At 58.2% G+C, this 14,889-nt stretch overlaps 1 protein-coding gene across 1 annotated transcript in view; it reads right to left on the bottom strand.

Moving 5' to 3' along the window:
* Positions 1–144: 144 nt before the first annotated feature.
* Positions 145–14,889, bottom strand: part of DCHS1 (dachsous cadherin-related 1) — a 55,731-nt gene continuing 40,986 nt past the window's right edge. The window contains exons 15-21 of the mRNA XM_055801420.1: positions 14,309–14,422; positions 9,161–9,372; positions 8,840–8,994; positions 7,441–7,571; positions 6,638–6,924; positions 5,640–5,778; positions 145–5,390 (exon numbers count right to left, since the gene is read on the bottom strand). Coding sequence (XP_055657395.1) covers positions 2,776–5,390; positions 5,640–5,778; positions 6,638–6,924; positions 7,441–7,571; positions 8,840–8,994; positions 9,161–9,372; positions 14,309–14,422 — 3,653 coding nt within the window. The 3' untranslated portion in view covers positions 145–2,775. The remainder of the gene's footprint in view (positions 5,391–5,639; positions 5,779–6,637; positions 6,925–7,440; positions 7,572–8,839; positions 8,995–9,160; positions 9,373–14,308; positions 14,423–14,889) is intronic.

The following is a 14,889-nucleotide window of genomic DNA, read 5'->3' as shown; positions in this document are numbered from 1 at the left end:
GACAGCAGACAAGCCACGTGCTGAGCCCCACTGTGCCTCACATCTCTCTCCCACCTGCCAGCATTCCTGGTGTTCCTTCCCAGCACCTGGTGGGGCCATGGTGCCAGCCCGCCAGCCCAAAGCAGCAGTGATGATGTCCATCTCTGTACAAACAAGTGTGGTTTATTAAGGCATTTCTTTGAGAAGTTGGCACTTGGGTCCAGGCTGTGCTGGAATGGCCCAGTGTGCAGGCCGATGAGCAGCGCCCAATACATGCAGCTCAGCGAGACACGATACAAAAGGTACAAACAAAGTAGAAAACAGGAATCATAGTACAATGTGTAAAAATAAATAACTGGAGGCATGGCTCCTGGCTGGGCTCAGCAGCCCATGGCTGTGTCCCCCCAGACCAAAGTGGGGCTGCCGTGTGTCTGACCCTTCCATGTGGCATGCAGGGGGAGTGACCCATCCACATTTCCCTGTCCCAAACATGCAGGGCGGAGCAGGACTGCATGGCGACCCCGGCCAGCACAGGGCTCAGGGAGCACACGGCACCCTCAGCGTGCTCCCCACGGTGCCCCTGAGCAGGGTAGCCCAGCCAGGAGAGAAGAAACGAGGGGTGCCTGCCCCAAGAGCCTCCATGGGCTGTCCCTGTGCTGAATGAGGCAGAACCCATCCTCTTCTCCCAGAGCCACCTTGGGTCCTCCATGTTTCCAGGCAGTGCAGGCATGGCCCTGCAGCCCCCCTGGTGCCACTATCCCTGTCCTGTGTTGCTGCCTGGTGCCCAGGACAGGTCCCAGGCACCAGGGACCCATTCATGTGTGCATTGTGAGGACCAGGGTGCAGCACTGTGCCCACGATGCAGGGACACTCACAGTGCAAGCTGGGCTGGGACCTGTGGCAGAAAGGAGGAGGCTTAAAGCTGAGACAATGACAGATGGGGCTGCAGTCACAGATGGTTCTTAGTGGGAATTGGGGAGGGACTGGGAAAAAGTGGTGGGTTTTGGTTGCTGTGACAAAACATTTTGGGCTGGAGTTGCAGCCGTGGTGCTGACATGCTTTGGGCTGAGGCTACAGAGTGGGTCTAGGAAAAGTGTGACAGGGAGGAAAGTCCCCCAGACCCCCTTCTCAGATGACTGGGTCTCCTCCCTGACACCACAAATGCTCACACCCAGGCTGCCTGTGTAAGTGGGGCTGCCGTGGTGCTCCACAAGCCCTGTTCCCAGCCCTCGCTCTGCACCCTTGCCTGTGGGTCACAGAGACTGTGAGCATCCGAGGGCCCAGGGCCGCAGTGGCAGGCCCTAGGACAGCACTCCCTGGGCACAGGGCTGCGCCACACGTGCCTGCTCCACCATGAGCAGCCACGGGCTGTGAGGTGAGCACTGGGTGTGGGCTGACTGTGAGTGGTGCTGGAGTGAGGATGGGGACCAGCCCCACTGAAGAGTGGCTCTATCCCATGCTCACAACATGGCATGAAGGAGTGGTGTGGAGCCATCCCTGCACAGAGCGCTGAGGTCCAGGGGGTGGTGGTTCTGGCACCTGCCCACATTATTGAGGTGCCCTGGTGAGCATGTCGCACTACAGGCCCCTGGGGGAGGCCAGCTGCCCAGTGTCCTACACTGCGGCTGTAAGAGAATGAGCTGGCTGCCACCATGCCAGCTTCAGGCCCTGTGGCTTTCTGGGGTACCCCCTCCCACCTGCTCCGCTGCAGCCCTGCAGGCTGGCCACCAGGCCTGGGGCAGATGGAGCGGGAGGAGGTCACTGGCTTGTGTCACCAAGGGGCCACATCACTGCCTTTCCTGGGGTCAGCTCTGCCACAGCTCTCACACTGCAGCTCCTGCCAGCCCTGCTGCACAGCCTGCCTGGTGCCTCGGCAGTGTCCGTGTCCAATGCTCCAGCCAGCCCGCAGCCCAGAGAGGTACATGGCCCCAGGAGTAGATTGTCCGGGAATGGGGCTCCTGTGCTGAGCAGGGCACCCACCTCCCAGCCCAGGCCCCAAGGAACAGGGCTCTCCAGAAGCTCTGGGAAGGAGATTCCTTAAAGGGGTCATATGCAGTGGTGGGAGCTGGAAGGGCTTGAAAGACCCCAAAGGATCCCCTTTCTCCCCACCAGCCATATGGGCAAGCAAGCAGAAAGCAGGCACTGCCTTCTCCTTCCACTCCAGCTTGGCCTGGGATGGGCTTCCCCTCACTATCAGGAAGCAGGTTCAGCCACCCCCGGCCCCACAGGCAGCACGGGCAGACTGGCAGGCTGCCGTGGCTGTGCCTGCTGCGCAGCGCATCCCTGCCCTGGGATTCCTTCTCAGCCCTGTGAGCTCCCGTGAGGAGAGGGCCAGTGGGGATGGCTCAGCGTCCTGCTGCACCCAGGCTGCTGAGTGGGTCAGGCAAGTGGCCGGGGAAGGGCAGGGTCTGCAGTCTGCAGAACCCCAGCCCAGCAGGACAGGGAGCACCCATCTTCTCCCAGCTTCTCTCAGAGCGCACAGTACCATGAAGCACCGTCCTGCCAGGCACCGGTGGAGACACCATGAGCAGTACAAGGAACCATCGCCAAGGGGTGCTGGCACTAGGATCAGCAGTCCACTGAGCATCAAAACCAGCACTGAATCTGCCAGACCACAGGGAGTGGCAGGAACCAACAGCCCCAAAGGACACAGGAACCCACAGCCCATGGGGGCCCCGGGCCAGACAAGGTGCTGGGAGAGCAGGATTAGCACCTGTGCAGAGTAGCCCTGGCCTTGGCCCCGCTCCTGACCCCACAGTTACGGGGTGGGGGGCAGAGGAGTCCACGGGCCCAGGTCTAAATCCTGAGCTCGGCCTCCTCAGGGGGCTCCAGCGAGTGCTCGGCACTGATGGCGGAGGCAGAAGGCCCCTGTGAGATGCCAAAAGGCGAGACCACAGGGGAGCGGGCAGCCAACGGGGACAGCGAGGGGGAGAAGCTGGGCGACATGGCAGAGGATGAGATGGAGCCCTCATGGCTGATGGGCGAGCGGCGCAGGGAGGACGGGTGTGGGAAGGTCCTGCCTGGCGGTGGCTTGGGGGGCACAGACTTGGCACCTGGGTGGGCCACTGATGTGATGAGGGGTGGGGGGTCAATGCGAGGCTTGGGCTCTGCCTTGGGCTTGGTCGGGAAGGGCTTGCGCAGGGAGCTCTCATCCTTCAGGCGGGCAATCTCTGTGAAGACGCTGGCCAGCGGCTGGAACTGGGGACACCAGTTCAGCAGGTAATCCCAGTTGTAGCTGCCGCGGAGCTCCTCATCACTGGCCACAATGGCGGTGAGCGAGCCCTCCACAGAGGGCTTGCCATCCTCTGGGAAGGCATAGTCCTGAGGCTGGGAGGAGACACTGAGGCCGCAGCGCACGCCGAGGAAGGCGCTGCCTCCTCCATCCTCGCGGTACAGCTGCGGGGGTGGCCCTGGCAGCAGCAGCCCAGAGCCCTTCTTGCTCTTGAACCACTGGGCGCTCTCCAGGGCAGCCGGCTCACAGGAGATGTCGGACAGCTGGTCGGCATCTTGCTGGATGCCGGAGTCAGGGCCACGGGCAGAGATGTGCTCCTGCATGGAGGCTGTGATGCTGGCCACTCGTGGGTACTCGTTGATCATTCGGATCTCATCGTCTTCAGCGGCTTCAGCAGAGCCTCGGCCACTGGAGTGCGAGGGGTCCAACGAGCCACCCCGCGTGTAGGGCCCTGCCGGCTCGCCCCCATACCCCGGCAGGGCCTGGTGGTAGATGTGCTCGCCCCCGGAAAGTGGCGGCTCCTCGTGGCCGAGCTTCTGCAGGGAGCCGCTCTGTACACGGCCCAGTGGCCTGTCCCCCTCTGCCTTCTCACGGCCCCGGCGGTGCCGGGAGCGGACCAGTGCCAGCACAATGGCCACGGCAGCCAGCACCACCACAACCCCCAGTGAGGCAGCCACAGCCACCAGCAGCAGGTTGAGGTCTGGAGCCAGGCCGAAGGAGGTGTGCGTGACATCAATAGTGACCTGGGCAGCGGCAGAGCGGGAGGCGGGCAGGGGGCTGCGCGCCTGCACCTCCAGGCTCATCTCACGTGGCTCCCTCTTGGCGCGCCCAGCCCCAGCCTGGGGCTGGCTGTCCACACGCAGGTAGATGGTGCCTGTGGTTTGGTTGATGGCAAAGTACGGCGAGGGCTTTGCCAGGGAGTACAGTACGACGCCGTCAGCCCCCTCGTCCTCATCTGTTGCCAACACCCGCCCAATGCTCTGCCCTTTGCGGGCACCCTCAGGGACCTCAAAGTTGAAGGAGGGGCTCAGGAAGATGGGATCATATTCATCCTCCCCTGTCACCAGCACCCGCACGGTCACTGTGGCAGAGGCATTGCCAGCATCAGTGGCCCTGACTAAGAGCTGGAAGGCTTTGGCTCGTTCATAGTCAAAGGTAAGTCGGGAGCGCAGCTCCCCAGAGCTGCTGTTGACAGCAAAGGCATCCCAGCCCTCCACCATGGTGGGCTCCCCCACTGGCTGCTCCAGCACTGTGTACCGCAGTTCCCCAAAGACACCAGTGTCTGCATCAACAGCACGCAGTGTGGTGACGAGTGTGCCAGGAGGCAGGTTCTCCCGCATGCTGGCACTCAGCACCTCCACCGGAAAGTACGGCTTGTTATCGTTGACATCCTTCACCTCAATGGCTACAGGTACCAGTGCAAAGTGCCCACCCGGCACGTCTGCGGCCTGCACCACGAGTGTGTGCAGCGCCTGGGCCTCTCGGTCCAGGGGCCGTGCCAGGCACAGGGCCCCTGTGCTCTCATGAAGCTGGAAGAGCCCATGCTGGTCACCTGAGCTGATGGTGTAGTGAATGTGGCCGTGGGGCCCCGAGTCGGCATCATGGGCCACCACACGCAGCAGCTCCATGCCAGGTGGTGCACTCTCACTCACTGCTGTGCGGTACTCGGCTCGGGTGAATATGGGTGGATTGTCATTGACATCCCGCACAGTGATGAGCACAGGCACTGTGGTGCTGCGCTGCGGCAGGCCCCGGTCTGAGGCTGCTACAGTGAGGTTGTAGACAGGGATGGTCTCAAAGTCCAAGGGCTCCACAAGCACCAAGGCACCCTGCGTGCGGAGATGCCCCCCTGCCCAGGCCACCCGGCTCTCCACCTGGAAGGCATTGCCGCCATTGCCACTGACAATGGTGTAGTCAAAACCAGCATTCTCCCGGGAGAGGTCGGCGTCACCTGCTTCTAGTGTCAGCACGGTGGTTCCTGGGCGCAGGTCCTCAGGGACGCTGGCATTGTAGCGTGGCACCTGGAAGCTGGGGCTGTGATCATTCACATCCAGCACCTGGAGCTGCACTGTGGCCCAGGATGAGAGGCTGGGAGAGCCATGGTCACGCGCCTCCACCACCAGGTCCAGGGTGGGCTGGCTGGCATCGAATTCCACCCGCCGGATGGTGAAGAGGGTCCCTGTGTGGGCACAAAGCCAGAGTCAGCATGGGGGACAACAGGGAAGGGTGTTAGGTTTATTGGCTGGAGGAACCAGTCATCTGGGACGCTGTGGTGGGAACACCACCCCATCACATCTGCCTCACTGACCACCGCAGAGAGTGACCAGGTGAGAGGATGGGCCTGGGTCAGCATGGGGACACCTCCCACTGCAGGCACTGTCAGAGTAACCCACAAGATGGGCCCCACACAGCAGCCAGCCGCACGCACCATTGCTGGGGTCGATGGCGATGTCAGGGCTGGGCACGGCCAGGTGGAAGGTGACATCCCCGTTGCTCCCTGAGTCTGGGTCAGTTGCGCTCACAGTGAGAATGATGCTGCCTGCAGGCGTGTGTTCCGGCACTGCCACCTGGAAGAGGAGGAAGCCTGTCAACGCCAGGTCCCCTGTGCAGGCGCCTGATCCCCCTGGCCTGGAGCCAGCCCGCAGGGATGGGGAGAAGGGCTGGGGCTTGCCAAGGCAGAGGTAGCTAAGGTGGCCCAGCTCATCACTGCCCCCACCTCCGCACCAGGGCCATGGCTGGCACACTGATGGGGCCTGTCCCACATGCACAGCACCTAGCCTTGTTAGGGTGAGTCCTAACCAGCTTCAGCATCCAGTTCCTGATCCTTTTCACTACTTTGCTCTGCTATTCCAAATAACTCTTTCATAGCTGGTATTTTCTGCACAGAAGGTATTTTACACAATTTACAACACCTCTTCTTCCCTCTTCGGTGTGCCAAACAGCATGTACAGACAGTTCCACTGGTCCATGGTCTCACAGCCTTCAAGCATTTCTGGGGCTTCCCAGCTTCTTGCATCTCTGCTCCAGAGATGCAGCACATTGCACAAGTCACCTTTCATCTACTGATCTGCCTATGGGCCCCCAGGCCAGGTCTCACCAGAAACACTTGTCCAGGTTGAGACCAGTTCTGGCCCTCCAACTGTTCCCACCTACTCCAGCATGTACCACCTGCATGCAGCTGTGCAAGCCCGCAGTTGCTGATGCCAGGGCTATGTGCCTGGGTTCAGCCTCCTGTCCATGCCACAGTGACAGCACAAGGGGTGTCAGGATGCCGGTGGGGGTGCAGGAAGAGAGGGGCCGGAACAGGCTCAGACCCATCCTCAGGGGGATCTCTGTGCCTCGTGAGGCCAGGCGAGTCAGGCAGGAGCAGGACAGAGGCTTGTCCAGGATGGCCTGCGCTGCCTGACACACCTGCGTATATAGTACCTGATAGAAGCCCTGGCTGAAAGTAGGTGCGTTGTCATTCACATCCTCCACAATGACGGTGAGGTTGGCCTCGGTCTCGTGGCGGGTGTCAGAGGCACGCAGGGTAAGGGTGTAGTGGCTGCGCTGTTCATAGTCCAGTGGCTCTGTCAGGGCAATGTGTCCCCCATATCGCAGCACGCTGAATGTGCCCACGGCATCACCATCCAGCATAAGCGTGTAGGAGAGTGCGGGGCCTGAGTCCACGTCGTTCCCAGTCAGCTGGGCTATCTGGGTGCCCAGCAGCGTGTCTATGGAGAGGCAAGGCATGAACAAAGTAGCCCCATCTCCTCGGACAAGACCCGGCTCATGTTGTGGGAACCCAGCTCAGTCCAGTGCATGAGCACTGGGAACAAGGGGGAGATGCTAGGGGCGAAGGGGAAGGTCTGGGGCACCAGGCAGGGCAGGTTGAGGCTGACACAGGCACAGGGCACACAGACTGAGGACAGAGAGCAGGCAGGGCAGGTACGTGGAGCTGGAGTCCCTACAGTGCGGGCAGGGGGCCAGGGATGAGTTGGGAATTCAGCTGGTTCCTTCAGGACACAGCTGCAGCACAGGGGCCATACAACCCCCAGTCCCAGGCTGCTGCAGATGGGGCAATGCCAAAGAGCTCAGGGGGAGCTCAGCCAGTGGGTCAGCACAAGCCAGCCCTTGGCAAGGAAATGGACAGGCCTCTCTGGGGGCTTCTCCCTGACCCGCAGGTGCCCATCGCGCCTCAGCGCTTGCCATCCGTGACGCATTACCTCATGGGGCTGAGCTGCACTTACTCTCTGGGACCCGCACCTCCCAGGGAAACGGGATGGTGGGGCTATTGTCATTGATGTCCATCACCACAACTGTCAGCGTGGCAGAGCCCACAAGAGGCGGAGTCCCTCTGTCCATTGCTGTTACCACCAAACTGTGGGCAAGCACAAGGGCACAGCACAAAGTTCACAGACATGTGGCCGTATGTGTGAGGAGCAATGCATGCATATACAGCATCTGGAACTTGTCAGGGGGTACTGCATGTGTGCACAAGGTTGGAGTGTGTACATGTGGTAGTGGAACTGTGCACAGCATCTGGAATGTCTGGGACAATGGGTATGTGCAGAGCACGTGGACTGCATGTGTGGGGCAGGGGATGTGTGTACATCAAGAGTACAGTGGGGCAGGGCAGCAGATGGATGCATATCTGAGGTGCACGTTCGGAGGGCAGTGGGTTTGTGTCCAGCACCTGGAACATGCGAGCAGGCAGTAAATGTGGGCAGTGGATTCCCACACAGACCTAGCATGGGCATATGGGGACAAAAGATGCACACATAGTTGGAGGCTTTTGCAAGGGGAGGTAGTGGGTGCACCCACAGCATTTTCAGTCTGACAGTGGGCAGGGGGTGGAATGTATGTGAGAGATGATGCAAGCAGAGCATGTTGTGTGGTGCAGGGAGACAGGCATTTGGAGCGTATCTGGGTGTTAGGGAATGCATGGAGCCTCTGTGCAGAATGGTGATGGGTGTGTGAATGGAACGAATGCCCCAGGCCTCCCCATGCCTGGGAAGAGGGGAGGGAGACACGTCGCCACTAGAGCATGCACACAGCAGACAGAACATAGCCTGGGTGGGGTAGCAGAAGTCGTTCCTTGCATCTGAACCACGCATGCGTAAAAGGGTAGGGGAAGACTTAAATTCACTGTGTGTCATGTTTGCCGTTATCTTATATACATGTGGCTAGACATGTGCACATGGTGAGGGGCCCAGAGGACCTTGGCTGAATGCAGAAGGACTTGCAAGAGGGTTCAGGGCAGTGCATAGTGCCTGAAGCGTGTGTGTCAGGTCAGGAGGGTACAATGCATGGGAGTGGGAAGGGACTGAGCATATGTGGTCTGGATTGAGCAGGCAGGAAAGTGAATGGGTGCAGCTTCTGAAAGAAGTCCACGGCCTCCTCTCACACTCTTCTCAGATGTGAAGAGACCAAGCTGAACATGGCCATCTGACATGCCTTTGATACCATTTGCTTCCCGTGTTAACACTAAGACTAAGTTCCTGCTGTTTGGCAAAAACATTTTGCAGACAGGGCTGAGACAGCTTTGGGTGGCACCAAGTAGCAGAGTATCCTCCGCAGCCTTGGAGATGCTGCTCTGCAGCTACACCCCCCTCATATCTGTGGCACAAATTAGCTGGCTCCACTCACCGGGTCTGGGACCAGATCTCCCTGTCCAGGATGGCGGCAGTAGTGATGGTGCCAGTCTGAGGATCGATGTGGTACAAGCCTGTCATTGGCAGGGACTGGTTGATGGCATAAGTCACCTGCCCATTCGCTCCCTGATCCAGATCATCTGCCAGGACCTGAAAAGCGACATGAGAGATGCAGCAGTGCAGTTGTGGAGCCCTCCAAGGCTAGACCTATCTGTAGGTGCCAGCCCCAGGCCCACGGCACAGCTCCCTCCCCCCTCCCCCTGGCACAGAGTCAGGCCACCGGCCTGGATGTCCCTGTTTGTGCCCCCAGCAATACCTGGATGACTGGTGAGTCATAGCTCTGTGACTCCCAGATGAATGCCACATAGTTCTGCAGCTGGAAGCGTGGCAAGTTGTCATTCACATCTTGTAGGTTAAGGTTTATGGCCATGAAGCCAAAGGAAGCTGCTGTCTCTGCCTGGACAACAAGGCGCAGCCGGGGGCTGGACTCGAAATCCAGGCTGCTGGAGTCCTGAACAGAGATGGCACCTGGGAGCAGGGAAACAGCAGGATGGGGTGAGTGAAGAGGGGCTGAGTGATGCAACAGCACATGCACCCCTCATCTTCTCTTTTGCTCTCTTGCACTCAGTCCATCCTTCTGCTCACCCATCCATTTTCAAATAGACAGAACAAACTCACTGAGCTCTTGTGAGCCCTCTCCAAACTGACAGCCTTCTCATCAGTTCCAGCCAGCTGCCCTGGGTGATAAATCCTGCACCTTGCTTGGGCCGGACAGCTTCTGCTGACATTAAAACATGCAATAGTCATCCCACTATGGAGACACCATCTGAGGTACTGGCCGGTTTAAAAAAGAACTGCTCCATGTCAAGCTCATACGACTACACAAGCTCATCAAACTCCAAGCCAAAGTCATAGAATCATAGAATCATTTAGGTTGGAAAAGACCTTTAAGATCATTGAGCCCAACTTTAAACCCAACGCTGCCAAGTCCACCACTAAACCATGTCCCTAAGGGCCACATCTACACATCTTTTAAATACCTCCAAGGATGGTGACCCAACCACCACCTTGGGCAGCCTGTTCCAGTGCTTGAAAAGTCACGTAGCTGCAGCTATTAGTCTAGGTCAAATCCTTACAAAGACACTGCAGGAGCTGCCAGCAGTTCTTCTGCTATGGGTCTCAGGACAGACATCCATTATTGTCCTCCTGAGCCACTGTGCACCTGGAATTTCGTAATGACGAGCTATTGCTGTCCCACCCAAGAAGGTGGAGGGCATCCCAAAAAATACACTAAAACAGCTGGCAGCATTCCTACAGGCACACACTCAAATCTAATAAGGAAGAACAGTGCTCCTGTGGCTGAGTTCCTGCCTTGGGGAGTCCTGCACAAGCCTCACTCTCTCTGCAGCCTGTTTCAGCATCTACATGCAACTATCAGGTGAAGTGGTCAGGTGATAGGGTTGTGGTATCAGACACCTAGAACAGCTATGTGGCCTTGGACGAGCTCAGCTTCTGTGTAAGAGCTCTGCTGGCAGCTTTGGATGACCATATGAGTTCCAGTGCACACAGCTGAAACCAGGCCATACATCTGGGAATGGAAAACACAAGATTACAGTTACCAGCATGGCAGCCTGGTTTGGAGAATGGCTGCATCCTCACCTCCTGCAAGGTGGTGAGGGCTGGGAGCTGGCTGTGCTCCCTTGCCCCTCTGGCACCATTTGCCACAGTATGGGGCTGAGGATGCTCCTGTGGCATTCCCCGGCTCTGGTCTTGTCCACAGTGGGCACTTTAGACATTGGAGCTCTCCAATGCAAAGCTCCCACACAGCTCCTGGGGACATCACCTCTGGTCCTCTCTGGAGAGGAGATAATCCTGTGGGTGGCTTGAGGATGGTCATGGACTGCTGCCATGCACTGGTCCAGTGTCACAACAGAGCTGAAGGACAGGGGCCCAGTACAGCACTCTTTGGCAGCTGGCAGAGGGCAGGAGAGCAGCACTGTGCCAGTGCCCTTGGCCTCCCTCACTGTGGTGCTCCAGCAACCCATACCCAGTTGCAGCATGCAGTCTCTTGCCCTGGGAGAAAGCAGGGAAGTATCTCAGACAGGCAAACGGTACTCAAGGAGGGACACGTTTTTAAGGGAAAAATCCTGTATTCTGGGGACTCTGCCCAAGGAAAATGTTTCCTCATTGTGATGAAGTGTACTGCCACAGCAACCAAGATGCAATGCAGGTGCAGCCAGGGTGTGCCCAGGGTTCTGATAATCACTGGCACACACAGCTCGCGCAGAGACAAGACAAAGGGATGCAAAGGGACTGGGATCACAGGGGGATGTGATACTGTGACCCCATAAGGCCTTGCTGCAGCACAGCATGGCAGCTTGCCATGCAGGCCAGTGTCACAGCCGCACACGGTGTAGCACAGCCCTGCTCACAGTACCTAGGACAGCAGGGAGAGGAGTCCTCACTGCACGACTGACCTCAGAGGTCTCAGCCTCCCACAGTGGGGAGCATGGTCCCTGCGTGCAGGGTCTGGCTGCAGACCTGGGTGGAAAAGCAAGGAGAAGGAGAAGTCTCTGTGAGGACTGTTCCAGCTGTGTTGTTGGCACTGGGTTTCAGGTGTGAGCTGCTGCAGTGGTGCAGGGCTGCACCAGGTCTGCTCAGGGGCAGATCCGAGCAGCCCCCGTTCTCACACAGCCTGGCTCTGAAAGGAATGGCTGGGACAAGGCATGGCTCTGGCAGCCCCATGGGCAGCCTGGGAGTCACTTGGGGTTGCTTTCACCCCCAGGCTATGATGTAGACTTTGGCTGAGAGACCTGGGTACACATAGGAGCAGGGTGACTGCTGGCTCAGAGATCTGGGTGCTGGCTTAGGGACCAGACAGAGTTAGCCAGGGTGCCACCCTGTCAGCCCTTCCTTCATGGACACAGCAGCTTTGGCCAAGCTCCATAGCTATCACACGCTTACTTCTGAATGGCAGCTCCAGACAGACACGCTCCTTTGGCAGTGTGCAAAGGCTGCTCGTTTGGAGGCAGCAACCCCTGGGACTGGCAGCACGCGGGGAGCTGTGGGTGCAGCAGCTCTCCACAGTCAAAGACCTCTGTGAGCTCGATTGGTGTTTTAGTACACCTGCCTGTTGACTCTGGGTTTCCGGAACTGCAAAGTACCAACGCTTGAGCTCAGTTTGGGATTGGGGGTTACACTGCCTGGGTGCTGGCATGCACAAGGTGACAGAAGAATTGTGGTCAGGCTGTGCATATAGCTTTGTTGCAAGGTGGCATTGGGCCCTCTGGGACAGCCAGGGTGCAGGCGGTTCTGCAGAGGCAGCTCAGCATGGTGCTGGGCCAGCTGCCATCATGCAGGGCTGCAGCAGGAAACCCGCAGCTGTAGATCAGGTTCCTCAGGAGTCAGTGGGGCCATGCCCCACTCGGGGTTGGGACCTCCTTCATGAGATACGGTGTGCTGGTCCAGCCTCTCCACAGTGCTCTCAGTGCCCATGCTGTGGCTTGCTTGCAGCAGCAGCACGGTGCAGTGAGTGGCTCACAGTGACACCAGGGCGCTGTGAAGCCTGCATGGTGGCTGAGGGGATGTGTGCTAACACTGGGCGCTGTGATTTCAAATGGGTACTTGTGCATGGCTGAGCATTTCCCACCATGCCTGTGGGCAATCTGCAGTGGCCAGTACTTTATCATGGTGCCAACGGAGGGCCCACTGTGCCGTACCATGGGTGGCTCACAAGGACCTGCAGAGCGGCCATGGGCTGCAGAGGGCACAAGCAGTATCAGAAAGATCTCTGTCAGCCTGGGATCCTGTCCCAAGCCCAACCATCTGGCAGGCACAAGAGAACAAGGGTTTTAGAAGAAGGTCCATCTTGAAGTCTGGGCTCTGAAGACCAACTTTCTCATATCATAGAATCACAGAATCACGTAAGAGTTTGGGTTGGAAGGGACCTTCAAAAGTCATCCTAGTTCAACCCCCCTGCCATGAGCAGGGACATCTTCAGCTAGATCAGAGCCTTGCTCAGAGCCCTGTCCACCCTGACCTCAAGTTTCCAGGGACGCGGCACTGACCACCTCTCTGGGCAACCTGTGCCAGTGTGTCACCACCCTTACAGTAAAAAATTTCCTCCTTATATCTAGCCTGAAACTACTCTCCTTTAGTTTCAAAGCACCCCCCTTGTCCTACCACTACAGGCCCTACTAAAAAATCTGTCCCCATCTTTCTTACAAGCCCCATTTAAGTACTGAAAGGCTGCTCTAAGGTCTCCCCGGAGCCTTCTCTTCTCCAGGCTGAACAGCCCCAACTTTCTCAGCCTGTCCTCACAGGAGAGGTGTTCCAAGCCTCTGATCATCTTTGTGACCTCCTCTGGACTTGCTCCAACAGGTCCATGTCTGTCCTGTGCTGAGGACTCCAGAGCTGGACACCGTATACCAGGTGGCATCTCTCCAGAGTGGGGCAGAGGGGCAGAATTACTTTCCTCAACCTGCTGGCCACACTGCTGGGGATGCAGCCCAGCATTCTGTTGGCTTTCTGGGCTGTGAGCGCACATTGCTGGGCCATGTTGAGCTTCTCACCTACCAGTACCCCCAGGTCCTTCTCTGCAGGGCTGCTTTCAACCCCTTCGTCCCCCAGCCTGTATTGATACCAGCCGTTGTGATATCCCCGTCTCTTCCAAACTACAGGGCAAGCACCAAACTCACAGCAAGGCACCCCTCACCCTGCTCTCAGCCAGGCTTTCCGTGAAGCCGAGGAATGTACGGCCCTTCAAAGGCTGCCCTTTGAAGCATGTGGTGCAAACAATGCCAGCTGGCCCAGTGTCACTGGGCAGCACCCTGCAACCTGCATCGCTGCTCTGCCTGTGCCTGTGCTACCAGCCACCCACAAGCACCACTGATGTGTTCAGCACCTGCTGGCTGCTCAAGAACAGTCTGGTGCAGAGGGAAGACTCCGTTAGAATGCCCACTGGACAGTGTGCGGTTCCCTGTTTATTGTCACCTGTGGGACCGCACGGAGACAGTCATGAATCCACACCAGTGCTGCAGTCACAACAGCTACATGCATATCAGAGAACAAAGCATGGCACTACAGGTCCCTGGCTCTTGAGGCCCCAACACAGCATGTGTCACTTGGCTGAACTTGCCATTTGAGGCAGGGACTGCAACCAGATTGCATCTTAGTGATGGTCCTGGCCTCTGCTAACTCCTGAACCGGGCCTAGGAGGTTTTTGGGGAAAGGTCCAGTTAGGGGGGACCAAAATTGCGCTGGGAGCTGTGCTAACAACCTCTGGACAATGACAGGTTAGTGTCCATGTCTAAATGCTAAGACTATTTAATTCACTGGTATACAGGTGTAGACTGTGCTCCTGTGCCTTTGAGGGGGCTCTGAGCCTTGTGATAGCTGTGCAGGCACTGGCAGAGCACAGGTGGCCTCCCACGTACTACTTCCCCAGGTGGTCTCGGTGCTGTACCTGAAGTGGGCTGAATAAGGAAAGCATTCTTCTCGTTGCCGCTGATGATGCTGTATGTGATGCGTCCAGAAGATCCCCCGGTGTGCATAGCTTGGATGCTTGCCACAGCAGTGCCTGGAAGAGAGAGAAACACTGTGAAGGGGCAGCAGAGTCTCAGGGCAGGGCCCAGAGAGGGTCAGGGTGGTGCTTGGGCAGCACGTGCTGTACCACAGCAGCCCAGCTCTGCCCAAGGACGCTGCTGCCAGAGGAAGCGAGATCTAATGGTAACTTTGGGCTGGGAACCAGGATTCCTGTGGCCTGTCCAAGGCCCCTCTGTAGTCTCACTGTGACCCCTGGAGACCTTCCAGGAGTAACTGGGCACCTGTCATTGCCTAGTGATCCAAACACCCTGAGGCAAACGCACAGGGATTACCACCCTGAACAGCTTGGGCACCAGTCACAGCCTGCAGTCCCTTGGCTCTATCCAAAGCATAATGGGGCTTCCCAAGACCCTGCAGTGCTCCCTGGTTTGAGTTTTCCACAGCTTTGCCAGCCCAGCACCCACCTCCCGTCCTGTTCTGTCCCAGTTCATCCCAGCACTT

This window comes from Falco peregrinus, chromosome 4, assembly GCF_023634155.1.
Source record: "Falco peregrinus isolate bFalPer1 chromosome 4, bFalPer1.pri, whole genome shotgun sequence".
NCBI lineage: Eukaryota > Metazoa > Chordata > Aves > Falconiformes > Falconidae > Falco > Falco peregrinus.
This window is presented reverse-complemented; position numbering and strand designations above follow the sequence as displayed.